The 14,195-nt window shown below is 36.0% G+C and overlaps 2 protein-coding genes across 5 annotated transcripts; one reads left to right on the top strand and one right to left on the bottom strand.

The window, feature by feature from the left end:
- Window positions 1–2,726: 2,726 nt before the first annotated feature.
- LOC143465996 (uncharacterized) lies at window positions 2,727–6,143 on the top strand. 2 transcript variants are annotated; one of them, XM_076964570.1, is made up of 10 exons: window positions 2,727–2,843; window positions 3,028–3,136; window positions 3,670–3,896; window positions 4,081–4,227; window positions 4,326–4,496; window positions 4,674–4,810; window positions 4,956–5,135; window positions 5,203–5,268; window positions 5,354–5,581; window positions 5,679–6,143. In XM_076964570.1, exons 2-7 carry the CDS (start codon window positions 3,034–3,036, stop codon window positions 5,083–5,085), a joined length of 915 nt encoding a protein of 304 aa, XP_076820685.1. In that variant the 5' UTR covers window positions 2,727–2,843; window positions 3,028–3,033; the 3' UTR covers window positions 5,086–5,135; window positions 5,203–5,268; window positions 5,354–5,581; window positions 5,679–6,143. The 2 variants fall into 2 exon arrangements, with proteins under 2 accessions (XP_076820685.1, XP_076820694.1); XM_076964579.1 differs by having other exon boundaries at window positions 4,956–5,055; window positions 5,354–5,538; window positions 5,679–6,139.
- Window positions 6,144–9,113: 2,970 nt separating this feature from the next.
- On the bottom strand, window positions 9,114–14,195 carry LOC143466028 (uncharacterized). 3 transcript variants are annotated; one of them, XM_076964613.1, is made up of 7 exons: window positions 13,908–14,195; window positions 11,882–13,058; window positions 11,606–11,732; window positions 11,389–11,521; window positions 10,390–11,060; window positions 10,137–10,311; window positions 9,114–9,974 (listed from the first exon to the last, which is right to left on the bottom strand). In XM_076964613.1, the coding sequence occupies exons 2-5, from the start codon at window positions 11,896–11,898 to the stop codon at window positions 10,837–10,839; spliced, it is 501 nt and encodes a 166-aa protein (XP_076820728.1). In that variant the 5' UTR covers window positions 11,899–13,058; window positions 13,908–14,195; the 3' UTR covers window positions 9,114–9,974; window positions 10,137–10,311; window positions 10,390–10,836. The 3 variants fall into 3 exon arrangements, with proteins under 3 accessions (XP_076820728.1, XP_076820720.1, XP_076820736.1); XM_076964605.1 differs by lacking the exon at window positions 13,908–14,195 and having other exon boundaries at window positions 11,882–13,761; XM_076964621.1 differs by lacking the exon at window positions 13,908–14,195 and having other exon boundaries at window positions 10,137–10,308; window positions 11,882–13,761.

Raw genomic sequence — 14,195 nt, 5'->3', positions numbered from 1 at the left:
CAGCCGGTGGTGTCGAAAACGACACCATCCTATAAATGTACTTTTTGATCAAATTTTGCTAACAATTCAAAGAGAAATACTTACGTTATGAGTTTAGTATATATTTTATTTGTTCAGTTAAAACAAAAAGTAACGTATTTACAGCAAGTCGATATTTTATGACGTTGCACAGATTTGTAAGAAACGAAAAAAAATAACATTTAAGATTTGAAAGAAACAAACACTACTCTAATGGTAGGTATCTTAACAAAATGTCAACTATTGTGGAAAGAAAACTAATATGATTCCTACACACAATAGGATAAGTCTACAGATGATGAGTTTACAGCACGACCCATGTTGACCAATTTACGTCGTGCAGTTTTTGCATTCTGTAAGCTTCCAGTCCCCGTTACCACACACTCCGCAAGTTGGCTTGCTGCAGTGACTGCAAACTGTTACTGTATTATTTTTGCAACCTTGTCCCGCACATTTTCTTCGTTTTCCCGATGGTCTTCTCTGCGCTGGTTTCATTTCTCTCTGGACTACTTGCTTCCGCTTCACCATGTAAGCATCCCTCAACCCCTCAATAAGCTGGAGTATGAAGCTTCGTCGGCTGATGTTGCTACCGGAACATTTTCTGTACAGTATCCAGGAGTTTAGTGCTGCTATGTCAAGTAAGTTTGTCCAAACAGCCAAAGGCCATCGTCTACTTCCTGCATGGGTTGTATATTTTCTCGCCATTTGGTCGAAAACGTCCACTCCTACCTTGTTTTGATTGTAAAATTGAATAACTGTAGGTTTCTTTTTTTCTGTTGCATCGGTGCTTGGGCTGTTGTGCATTGTCGATAAAAGGTCATTTTTTTCTTTTGTTTGCACTGGTAATTCACAAGCATACTGTTTCTCAGTGAATTGTGGAAGAACTTGCTAGAAAACTTTTCTTCCTCCCCTCTGGTTATCTCTTTTGGAAGTCCTTTGCTGTTAGATCGAACCGTTCCCACAATTGTCATATTTCTTTGGCTTAGCAAACCAGCAAGATTCAAACTAGTAAAAAAGTTATCTGTTGTGATGTTGTATCCGCCATTTCTATCCAAGTTGCTGGTCAATCTCATGACAACATCTTCGGCAAGAGGTCTGCCATTTCTCTGATCTTTTTCCAGAGCGCCGAGGTATGGCAAGATATTACAAACATATTTGGAGCTCACCTCAGCTATTACCCAAAACTTCATCCCAAATTTATCCGGTTTGTTTGGCATGAAAACAATGAAAGGACATCTGTTCTTCATCGGAAACAACTGCTCATCCACTGTTAAACTCCAATCCGGCTTGTAGTTTCTTATGCAATTAGAGACCAATGCTTCCATAGTCTCACGAATGTGTATAAATTTATCGGACAACAATCTCTGACTTCGGCAATCTTTGTTATCAAATCTAATATATCTTTTTACTTTTACAAAGTCAGATCTTGACATAGTTTCCCTGAAGATAGGAGGACCGTACTTTTCACTCCATAAAAAGTCAACAGAATGACTTTTGCTGTAAATTCCTCTTGCGTACTGTAAGGAAATGAAGGCTTCCAGCTTTTCCATTGGCAAATGGAAGTTGGGATCATTTTTCGTAGCTTCTCTTGTTGTATGTGTTTTTATGGGTATCAAAATAGAGTTGTCCACAAACAATTTCCAGCAATCATAAGGGCTACTAGAGGCTTTGTAACGAACACTAGGATTGACACCTGGTCTCACCCGCACTAAGTTTGCAGGATTGGAACGGACAGTTCTTGCACACAATAAAGGAGTCCACGTCTCTCCATTTCTTGCTGTATATTGCACCGAAGATGAACTTTCACAATCACTGTGATGGTCTGAAGAACTACCAGCATCATCAGCATCATACAAATCTTCGTCACTTGAAGTGTCACTCTCACGTACTTGAAGAACTTCCTCTGGCATATCTTCTAGATCATCAGTCTCATCAATGTCAGAATCTTCATGAAGGATTGCTATGGCTTCGGCCGCTGTGAACCTACATTTGTGTGATGACATCTTTATCTAAAATTGACTTGTAAATCTGCATATGAAAATATTCATTGTTATCGTAAGGTAGTTTTCTGCCTGTAGTCTGCATTTTGTTGCCTACTATACAGTTTATATCCTCAATCTTACTGGTCTTAGTGCTGCTCTTACTGGTAAATCTTACCTCTTGAAGGTCTTAGTCTTACTGCTGTAACACACAATCCGTACGTTGCACAAAAACTGTCATGTGCAGTTCACAGTTAGTCTTCGCTGCAAAGCAAAGCAAGGTTGTATTTTTCAAATGTACATGAAAAAAGTAAGTCTATGACGTCATAAACTCTAATAAACAATCAATTGAAAATATTAAAACCAGGGTAATCTTACGTATATAATAGTTGCAAGTGCAATCGTGCGAAGTAAAAATATGTTTTAGTCTATTTTACCTCTAAAATCATCTTGGTGTCGATTTCGACACCTCGGCCGTTGAAGGTATAACAGGTTGTAAAAAAATATTCAAAAGTCAAATTTCCAAAAATGTTCCTTATCCATACTCTTTCAAGAAAGTTAGGAAGCTACTGAAAATTTTATACCGTTGCAACGTCATTTGGTAAAATAAAAGGACATCAAAATCCAAAAAGTGTCGATTTCGACACCTCGGCCGTTCTAGTGTTAAGCGACAATCGTACAATCGTATTTCGTCTACCTGTTGCCATTGCCACAGAGAAGTGAAATAGAATGAAATGAAATGATAAGATAAGATGTTCTGATTGTGGACCTGACCAGTACTTTTGTTTGGATTGTTGGCACACTTGTCATGATGCAGTTTGGTTCCATTCACCAGACATTTGGAAGGTATAATATGTATTTTGTGAGTCGTTGTGTTGAATTGAAATTTCTACTTCATAAACGTTTAAGCATATAGTTTATGTACTTTACAATGTACAAAGTTAATAATATTTTATATGTACAGTATGAACCAGACCCACTATGGTACAATTAAGTTTGTTAAATAATTACATTTCTACATGATATATAGGGAAAAATGTTTTGTAAGATGCCACTTGAACCACGTACTATGAAGCGCTCTGATAAACATCGGTGTAACAGCCAGTATACCAAGCATTTGACAGTTGCCAACAACCAAGGTGTGTTTTGGCTTCATAATGGAGATTTTTTTTTATAAAACTAGTTACTGAAATTTTTTTAAATATGTTAGGTTCCCCTTTGTCATAGAGGCCTCAGCTTCATTTTGATGTTTTGCGCCATTGGCACCAAGTGTTTCTTAGCCAAAACTTTACATTAAATGCGATAGGGTGTTCAGGAAAGTTTTCAGTTATTAGTTCGATTTGAAACAAATAAAACAATTTCTGAATTCGTTTATTTCATTGTTTTAAATTTTTCTTTTTATGTGTGTTATGCTCATTCTATTGTAAAGACATATGCAGAAAATAATGTTTGTTAAGCTATAAGGCTTTTTAATATACGTTATAAGACGTTTTAATGTGAGTAAGCCCAAGAAGCAATTGTTTCTGTTCCTGTAATATAAAAGCTCTATCCTAAACGTTTATTCGTAATCAAAAATGACAAATATATAAACCACTACCTTGTACTTTTGAAATGTTGTAATGTAGTCCAGTAATTGACATCAATACTTTTGATTTTTTTCTGAAAATTCTAGGCATTCAGCATGATGTTTTAGTTGAATTTTGCGGTTGTGAATCTGAAGGAGAAACCTTGCTTCGATCTAATTTATGGCCTTGTTCTCCTACATCTCCTCAAGTTGCAGTTTCCATAGAACTTTTAGAACTACTTCGAGTGTTGTGTTTGGAAAAACATGTTTCGACAGAGGGGTTTTGTAATGCGTTGGAATATCGATACCATCGAACACCAGGTCAAAAAGCAAAAGTTAAATGATTTTTTTGAATATTTGTTCAAAGAAGGCACTTACCTGACTAAAGGTAATGGGTTCAAGTGCAAATTAAACAGCATATTTTGGCAATAAGGACTTGTTATAAATAAATTTGTACTTGTAGGTTTATTTTGTAATCATTTGGTATTTAAGTTCTAATAGTTTTCACTGTTTTTGAAGGTGAAAAAACTTTCAAGGATACTGTTGCAAGAAGTGTTTGAAGCATACAGACATCATGTTTATCAATTGCAGCATATGCAGGACTTAAATGCGGGTTACTGTATATCAGGAATTGATTCAGGGGCAGTTTGTCCAGCATGTGAAGTGGTTTGTTTGACTCTGATATTTATCAGCTTAAGTTCCTGCTATTAATAATTGAAAAAACACATTTTTTGTGCGTAATGTATGTTTGTTGCATTGTGCAGAGTGTTGCAAACAACAACTTATACTGTTTCGATGGAAACTTTGGCTTGGTGAGGCGCAAAACTGCCGGCATACAGAGTGCCTTCCCTCGGCACCAGGAACGATTTTTTTGCAACCAAGTTGAAGTTGACAAATTTATGAATGATTACAGTGAACAAGAGACAAAATTGTTTGTATGTATTTACAGCACAAAATTGAGTCTTAAACGGTTCATTATTGCTAAGATTAAGCCTTGGTTTGGTATTATATATCAGGTGATAACAATTTGCCCATATTGAATGGAATGGAATTCCATGGAATATTTACAAAAGTGTATTTGATAGTTTTAGTTCCTAAAATGCTATTCAAAGGATTGTAGTAACTTTCAAGCTGGGAGTTTGATTCGTTCCAAGAAAAAAAGTACGAAATCGGATGTAAAAGGGGTGTTTGGTGCTTGTTGCCGACATGAGTTTCCTAAAATGTTCTTGGATATGAAACATGGAGAAAGGTGGTTAAAGTTGCAATAATTATATATGATAATTTAAAATGTACTTAGTTTGATACATGTTTTGCTGGTGTACATTATCTGATGCACCGTTAAGAAGGCATATGGTTCAAAAAATAAGATTTCTCTGATTTTATTATGATGTTAGGTTGGGTTATGCAGTATGGATTCTAAATCAGCTGTTGTCTTCCAATAAAAATCTCAAGATTTGTTATGACATTGCTTGCAAACTGAGATCACACTTACAGGTTGATTTAAAAAGTTTACCTTTAAAGTAAATGAATTTGTTATGAAAATCTCTCGATCTAAAAAATTACTACAAACGCATGTAAGTATCTATGCGCTACCAAGTTCGTCCCAAAAGGTGTTAATTTAAAAACATATCAACCTTTTAGAGATCTTGTAAACAACATCACTGACAGCGAAAACGACCTAACAGAGCACCAAAGTGCAATTGCGAAGTACGTTTGCTTTATTGATTTGCTACTGTGGGTTATGAATATTGAAACGTCGTCAAATATATGTCTCTTGCTATTATTTGTGCAGACTTGATAAGGAGCTAACTATTGTGGAGAGAAAGCTTGGCATATCGCGTTGGGATGCTTCGGATGAAATCTTTATTCAAACTATTACTGTTGCCGCTGAAAACAAGCGGCAGGAAATAACCCAAAAAATTTTAAACTTCAATGTGGAAAAAACGTTTTTGAGTAGCTTGGTCAAAAAATATCCAGGTGGATGATTATTGTTATCTGTTTTTGATCATAGTTTGAAATTGTAAGTAAGCCTTTGCTGTTGCATTTTAATTGTTCAAATAAATTTTTTCAATGTGTGTTAAACAACGCCTTTTTTACTGTTTGTTTATACTTTATAGTCGGACAAGCAATCGTTAACCGGTTGATGACAAACATCCAAAAAATTAATCGAAATCTCCGCAAACTGATTGTACAATACAATGAAATGTAAGACTATCCAGTATTACACCAGCCTAGGACACGGACTTTAGAAGATTTTGGAAAATCCAATTCTTGTCCAACCTCACTGGACAAGCAAAGGACGGATTGCTACAATTTGCTTCAACGATGTAAAGAGGAAATTGAGCTTGTCAAGCAAGATATGCTGGGCACGTTATTTTATTATCAACGACAGGTTGACATTCTACATGGCACTGTTTGTAAAATCCCAGTTGAACTGAACCCAGTTGGTGTGCATTCTTGCTGTACTAACTCGGGCTAATCAACAACGCCCTTCTTCAGTGCTACGGCCACCTGAAACCAGGCTCTTGCCCTGGATGGGGTTTCTTTTCCCATCCACTGATGTACAGCACTGAAGCAATTTTCATTCATCAGTTGCTTGAACACACCACCTGCTCGTCTGCTTAATTTTTCGCTTTTTCAACTTATGTTTTATGGATTTAACTAATTATAGGTTTAGTGGCCGGCCGTGCCCTAGTTGTTACCAGAATATATTTCTCTTGGGCACGTTTTAAGCCTTTTCGGCTTTGTCGCTTTCCTGTTCATTGATGCGTGTTAGTAACAACTGGCTTGATTTTTCGTCCCCACCCCGCTTTTGACGAAAAATAAAATGATTGATTGATTGATAGCCTCGGAATTACCCTAGCAGTTGGCGTGTTTGGATTTCCTATGTCGCTTGCATAATTAAACTAAAAATTGCGATAAAAATCGGAGTTTTAGCCAAAAAATTGCAGTGTCAATTTTAAGCTTAGCTATGTCAAAAAAGTTTGAATCATAGTTTTTTGATGGCATTCTATGGAATGAATGAATGAATGCAAAATTTCAGAGAGCCCCATGGAGGACTTTTCGAGTAATCAGTTTTTTAGTAAATACGCTGTATAACAAAACAAACAGGAATTTTATAGCATTTTTGTGTTAGACGCCTCCTTAACCTACTCTCGCATAAGATTTGCCTTGATGGGTACCATATACTGAAGGGGATCCATATTGGAAGAAATTTCATCACAGTATTTAATAAACAAAAGCTTTCAGTTAGCACAGGTCATGCAAACAATGTAGACAATAACAAACTCTATGACAATACCCTATATCAGCGTGGTCCAACTGCAGGCCCGCGGGCTAACTTTGGCCCGCGAACTGATAGTCAGCTTTGATAGTCGCTATTGTCGAGGAAGAACCTCGACCGCAGATGTCACATTGATCAGCATTAACAGCTAAAAATTTTGAACTATTCTAATTTCAGTTTTAATTAAAAAAGAGAACTTTTTTCAGTTCTAATATCAATGTCACATTGTTCTTCAGTTCTAATTTCACATTTCTTCAGTTCTGATTTAAAAACATTGGCCCGCAAGATAAAATTTTTGTTTGATTTTGGCCCGCGATGAAAAGAAGTTGGACCACGCTGCCCTATATGTAAGCGAATAAATTTATAAATTATCGCTATAAGTTTATTATTATTTCTTCAAATAAATTATCGGGTTCGATCAGGCCCGTTTACAATTCTGGGGCCAATTATTATAATTATTTGCAAACTATATTTATTCTCATGTTTCGATAAAGGAAACATACATAGTCGGTATTAAGAATCGGTATAGTAAGTATTGCTTACGGTGTGCATGAATAACATCTGCATAGTGTGTAAATTTTGCAATTGGCTTCTTTCCGATTAATAATTGGTAGGGATGGGCCAACACGAACCCAAACCCGCCATAGATTCGCCGAATATCTCCTGTGTAGGAGATTCGGGCGAACACGAATCCTAATGATGGCTAACCCAATTACTATGCTACTTAAAAATCTATCGACTTGCAATGATCTATTTTCCTGGCTCAACCAGAGTCAACATTTCTTACCAAAAATCATTTTCTTAAGAAATTTACTTTTCAAATCGCCATTTAATCATTAATTTTTAGTAATTACGTCACGTTACAAGCAAGATTTGGCGACTTTTTGATGGAATTTTATTATTTGGTGCTGATAGGAACAGATTCGGGATTCGAATGACAATGACAATGACGTACTAATGACAAGGTCCCCTAGAATTGGTGACGGTACGTTTTTGAGCATATACTGCGTTGTGAAATAAATTTTCAACACAACCATACACAACTGCTATTTCGTGTAGTCCCATCTGTCACGAGACCATGAACAGTTAGCTGTTATGTGTTGCACCAACTATGACAGAATCAAGGAAACTTTTCCGATTCACATTTACAAACAAAGCAAAACTTTTAATTTTCAAGTCTTAACCAAAAATATGGGCTGCTAAGAACAGGGATTACGGTCAAGTGTTTATGTGACGTCCATCACTGCGCGTCCGGCAAACAGAAAAATCGAGGCGGAAAAGGTTAGCTATTTGTTACATTGGTCAGGACGTCAGAAATATTTACAATTCCTGGGGTTTGAATGACGAACATAAAGGCATCATGATAACCTTGCTAGGTAAGCTGGAATAGTATTGTAGCCTGAAACGCAACATCACAGTGGAAAGGCACACATTTTCCACAAGTAACCCCACGAATCTGTGGGCGAGTACGCTACAGACCTAATGCTCCTAGCACGTTCTTGCGAGTTTAGCACACTGTGCAGCGCCATCATAATAGACAGAATAACATGCCGGATTACTCCAACGTCTCTTGAGGGAAAAGCTGTTACGAGAACCAAACTTAAATCTGGAGTTCGCTGTCTACTCCTTGTTCGCGCAAACAAAATGTCCAAACGTCAACTAAAATCGATGGCCTAAAGTGATCAAACGACGAGCGTCGAAGCTTTCTAGGTTAAGAGACAAAACAAAGCTGTCAAGTTTAGGGAGAAACGTTAAGTTAAGTTTCAAATTGTCATATGCAACGTGACGCTTAAAAACACGAAAAATTACCTGCATTGATCGGGGCAAACATGGTTTAGCTGCTACAAGCTTACATTCACGTGTTACTATATGATGTGTCGTAGAATGACCTCTTTATGACGATGTCGTTGCCTATACAGCAAACATAACTTGGTGGAAATTCCAACGTGTGCAATACCACGCACAGCGCGTGACGTCATGATAAATACGTAATTGCTAATGATGGAATAGTTACTGGAGAGGTTATAATTTTGTTAAACAGCCACAGAATAACTGATTCCCAGATAACTGCAATGTGGTATTTGAAAACTTTCCCACCCCTGCTCTATTTCTTCTGCAAAGTATACAGTTACAGTATTACAGTTGTTTCGAGTCACCAGTTTTACAAAAATATTTGTTAAGAAGATACCAATTGGTCAGCAACACACACCAAAAACACCACAGTACTTTGTTTATTTGGAACTAGACAGCGAACGTTGAAAGGGCAAGAAAGAAAGCTGCGATAACGAATTTTTCAAACGACCTACAGAAAATACAGCTGCAAAACTGGCAACAAATTTAGGCAAAGGCACTATTACAAAAGAACTGAAGACGTGTAGCAACAAAAAACACTAAACGCACATTAACAGCAAAATATTGCATAACAACATGAGGCAAAGCGGACATCATTAATTTATCAGCAAAGTTCGCTACTGTATTCCATGCAACTGGTAGACAGCGAATAATACAGTAAAAGACAGTAAAGCAAAAAATGAATAAAAAAATACAAAAAATGAGAAATGCGAAGCGCCCGATATAATCTAACAAAGCAAACACCAGAGGTGGGCAGTGCGGCGGATCTATGGTATCGCAATACATTTTCAGTTTATTTAAAAATAGTTTATTCGGTTCCGATACTCTTCAAGTAATTATTTCAAGGTTTTGAAATCATGTTGATCAAACCTTAATACCCATTTTAGCGCTCTCAATTGTTCTTTGTTCTGAGTGACGTCACTTATGTTCTGAACTGGAGTAATCTGTGGCGGAGTATAAATAGAGGCAAGTATTCCATTTGCAACAGGATCCTCTATATAAAAAGTACCGATGCAGAGTACCAAACTACTCTTTTGCAACACGACTTTGAACATGTACGGTTTGCTAACACTGGTTTCTGGGTTTGTACGTATATCACATGTAGTTGCTTACATCCCTCAGTATTGCACTGTAATAGCCGAGTTAATAATAATCGCTTTGTTCTTTCAAAGTACCGACCACCCACCTCTGGCAATGAAACATCATTATATGAATTGTTACAGTTTAACCTTCTAACACTACCACTTCAAGCATATCTTTTTCACTCTCTGGTGCAGACCTACCAATTATAAAAGAATAGTATAATACCGAATATAATACCAGTATCCCAAGATACATAAAAACAAGATACACTACCACTGCATCAGCTTAAGATATATTGCATCTATGACAAACAAATAAAAACAGACAAATATAACATACAACAAAGCCGAAACCACACCTGTTGATAACTACTTTAAGCTGGTTCCTACAACTGATAATCTCTTTGCATATGCACGCACCATACCCTGCTGGGTTTTTTAAAAAAACTCCTGATGGCAGGCCAAGCATGCTTATGCCTAGTTCATTAAGTTTGGAATATGGCAGCCGCTGGTTGTTTTTTTTCACAGCTTCTGCTAAAGAATTTAATAAATAACACTACAATTATTTCATAATAACTGTAAAACTAAAACAATACAAAAGAAAAAACTTACAATATTTCTCATTAATTATTGCTCTGACTTCTTTTTTTAGGATTTTCAAACTTCTAGAAGTGGATGGTTTGTCTAAAATATCCCAAAAAAAATTGAACACAATTATTAATGACAACACAGCAATCGCAGCTATGTAAAATCTGTCTGATAAAAATGCTCCAAAAATGCAATAAGTTCACTTCACAGTTGAAATATGGTTTTAATATATACTATAAATGAGACTAAAAACAGACTGAAACTGTCAATAACTGCCATAGTTAAGCAAGTAATTTCTGAAAGTCTTTCATTTTTTCAAATTTTTTCTGTAGATACGATCAATTTTTAGTACCGCAAATATCTCAGTTCCTGAACAGTGACCTTTCATTTTTAAGCTTCAATTTTAAATCAAAATGTCAAATGTAATAATGCAATTGCAGTAGAGCAATGTTAAGTTGCTAATATAGTTGGTTAAACCTGCTTTAACAGAAAATCATCGATCAAAGTAATGGTATCATCCTGTTTACTCACAGCATTATCTATAATTTTTAACTGCCTGTTTTTTAGATGCTTGATTCGTTTTTCGGTGATTGGAGCAAGCCTTTCTGCCAAAGTTGCTTTCTGACCTTCTTTTTCCCAAAACTTCTTTTTCTCATCACTCAGTTGTTTCCATTTTGTTGCCCATTGTCTAAAACCTTAAATTAAACTGCAAATAAACTTTTGCAAAGAAAACCAGACAGAGTAATTAAACAATTGAAACAAGAAACACTATTCTGGAGAAAAATGGCAAGCCAAACTATTCAGGGGGGATGAAAACTAGAAAAATTGCCAGCAGTTGTTTTTTTTCAATACCATGTAGCTGTGACGCTACTTAGAAGAAATAGCACATGCAAATGTTAAATCATAATTGATAAGCAACACAATTACGAAATATATGCTGTTCATTAGTTATAGACTACACAATTATGCAAATTTTTCTATTTCTGTTGCAATTTTTAACACAATCTAAAGAAAACAATGTACCAATTCCGTCCTTTTTAAGAGAAGAAGAATACAGGTTATACCCTGACACTCTTCTTTTGCAAGAGATATTTGTAAGTTTTCCTACGGTACTAGCGCTGGTGGAATTTTTTGTCCACGTATCTTTTATCCAGACCTAAAATACAAAAAAATGTTCTTCCAAATTGAACGATGATTTATTAAACCTTTCTAGGTTTTACTAAAATTAACCTTTTTGTACCTTCACTTGATTCTCCGTTAAATGTGCTGAAACAGCGGCTTCAGAAACCCTGGGATCTGAAAGATCTCGCATTCCTAGTTGCCAATACTCAGTCAGTAGCTCTACCTGAGTAGCCAGCAGATCGAGTCTATTACAATATCATACAACCTTAACCAAAGAAAACGTTGGATGACTGGACTACAAATTCAAACTACTCTGCAAATGTAATTCTTGCTTACATGTATACAAGTTACGCTAAAACATATAAGAATACATTTGTATGAGCATCATGCTTACCTCTGTCTTTTAGGCATTTCACTTTTGAAAAACTAAGTAAAACCTAAAAATTAAATTAAATACAGCATACACCTAAAACATTCACATTATTATTAAATTCAGTTTTTTTAGAAGTTAACACTTTAAATACTGTACAGCAGGGTCTCATGACTAATTTATTTTCTTCAGAGTGTATACACTTATATAGTATACATTGTTAGTGTTACAATTTGTAGCAAACAACATGGTTTCATCTGGCAAACACACTAACTATTCACTGTGTAAGTATTCCGAATGTAATACCTCCAAAGCTACAGTAATGATGGGAGTTTCTAATACTACCAAATTCTACCATTTGTAGTTTAAGGCATGGAGAATTTTAAACAATCTTACTGCTTGTCAGCTCAATCCCCTGTATGCGTAAATTATGGGTAAACTTCTGCAAAGACGGTAATAATGTTAAGATGGAATGAAAACACTGATATACTGCCATGCAGACAAGAGACTGACATTCTTGTCACCATTATAGTACAATACGTAGGCTCAGCAAGACACCTACGGGCCCCTTAGGCAACTTTCTGTGATAGGCCCATGTAAGGAAAATATCCCTTTTAAAACTAGTGTTTCTTTATTACCTGATATCATACTAATTTCAAAAGCAAATTAAAAAACACATCACAAAAAACACATCACAAAAAACATATCAATTGTATTGAAGCACACATCACAAAATGTATCATGAAATGTATGACAAAATGTATCATCAAAAAATCATTAAATGTAATTGAAACACACATCACAAAAAGCAACACACTGCAAGGTCAATTTTAATATGGTACCGGACTATCAATCCTAGGACCCAGAAGTCTTCATATCACTTACACTAGACAATGATTTCTACTGGCTCGGCTACCTTACTATTCTGCGTACACTGTTATACTTTGACTTGCTATTTGTTCTGCCCAAATTCGAAACTATTCACCAGAATCACTGCAAATGAGAAAACATTTTTTTTTATGCCTTGCTCAGGAACATTTCAACAGTAGAGTCACTACGAATAAAGCAGTGATTCACACCATTGCAAGGTTGGCGCTCTAATCACTCAGCTACTGTGTCAACATAGCCTACAACGGGGGGTTCAAATGGCGGATCTCGATCTGGATCTTTTCAACTTTTTGTGTGGATCTTCCAATGTAGTCTTGAAAAAAATAAACTTTTTACAGTATTTTCATGTGGATACCAATTGTCAGCGTTGAAACTAATTTTTGGAATTTTTAATAGCATAAAATTATATGTATTCTCATACTTTTAGTGTAAATAAATATTGAACAAAAAAAAGATTTTTAAGCACCGGCAACTAAGGAACTTTCTAGATCAGCATAACGCTGAATTTTGTGACGTACTCACGCATAATAACAAGAGATGGCAAAGTAAGGGCAATGCTTTGAAAAGGCTGTGGGAAATTCGTAAAGAGTTGGTCATGTTTTTGAATGACAAGGGTCAAACTAGTACTCTGCTTGAAGGTACCAATCTATGTAAATTTGCTTTTCTCGCTGACCGTTTTACCCATCTAAATACTCTGAACTTGAAGCTCCAGGGCAAGGGGCATACTATCATTCAACTGTGGCCAGAAATCTTTCAAGCAACAGCTGTTGCTATTCGTTTCAACTATCACCAAAGACATGCTCCACTTTCCATGCTTGAAAGTGACTCTACAAGAAGTTAGCTGTGATAATGATTTGTCATGTTTTGTCAAATTTGGACACTGAGTTTTGTAACAGGAATTTTATGAAATCAGTTCAGTTATAGAGCTAATCTCTCATCCACTGTCTGCTGATGTTGATGACACTTGGAAAACCCAACTTTCCACTGAATATGCATTGCTGGTGTCTAAAATGCAGGTAGAACTGTGTAATCTTATAGGAGATGAGATTTGTATCGCAGATCCAAATGTGTTTTGGTTATCACTTGAAACCTTGGAAAGGTATCCAGTTATAACCAGGCTGGCAGGACCAGAAGGGTCCTTACTTGCTTCGCTTCTACGTACCTTTGCAAGCATAGAACGAGGCTCACAAATGCTCATCTTCATGAGCTTTTGAGGATATCAGTAAGTGACAGAAAGCCCCCATTCGATGCTATTGTGAGATCTAAACCAACTCTTCATTTTTCTCACTGAACAAATCTTGCAACTGTAGCACACTTCACTTTTGATTTTTACAAAGTTATTAATATGTTGTAGGGTTAATTTACATAAATAAAACACCATAAAAATTTAAGCATGTCCAATATGTTTACTATTCGTATTTAGTGAAGCATCATGTTGTCAGGTTTGGCT

Source organism: Clavelina lepadiformis, chromosome 1 (assembly GCF_947623445.1).
Source record: "Clavelina lepadiformis chromosome 1, kaClaLepa1.1, whole genome shotgun sequence".
In the NCBI taxonomy this organism is placed as follows: domain Eukaryota; kingdom Metazoa; phylum Chordata; class Ascidiacea; order Aplousobranchia; family Clavelinidae; genus Clavelina; species Clavelina lepadiformis.
Note: the sequence above shows the minus strand (reverse complement) of the source record. Positions and strands in the feature narration are given on the sequence as shown.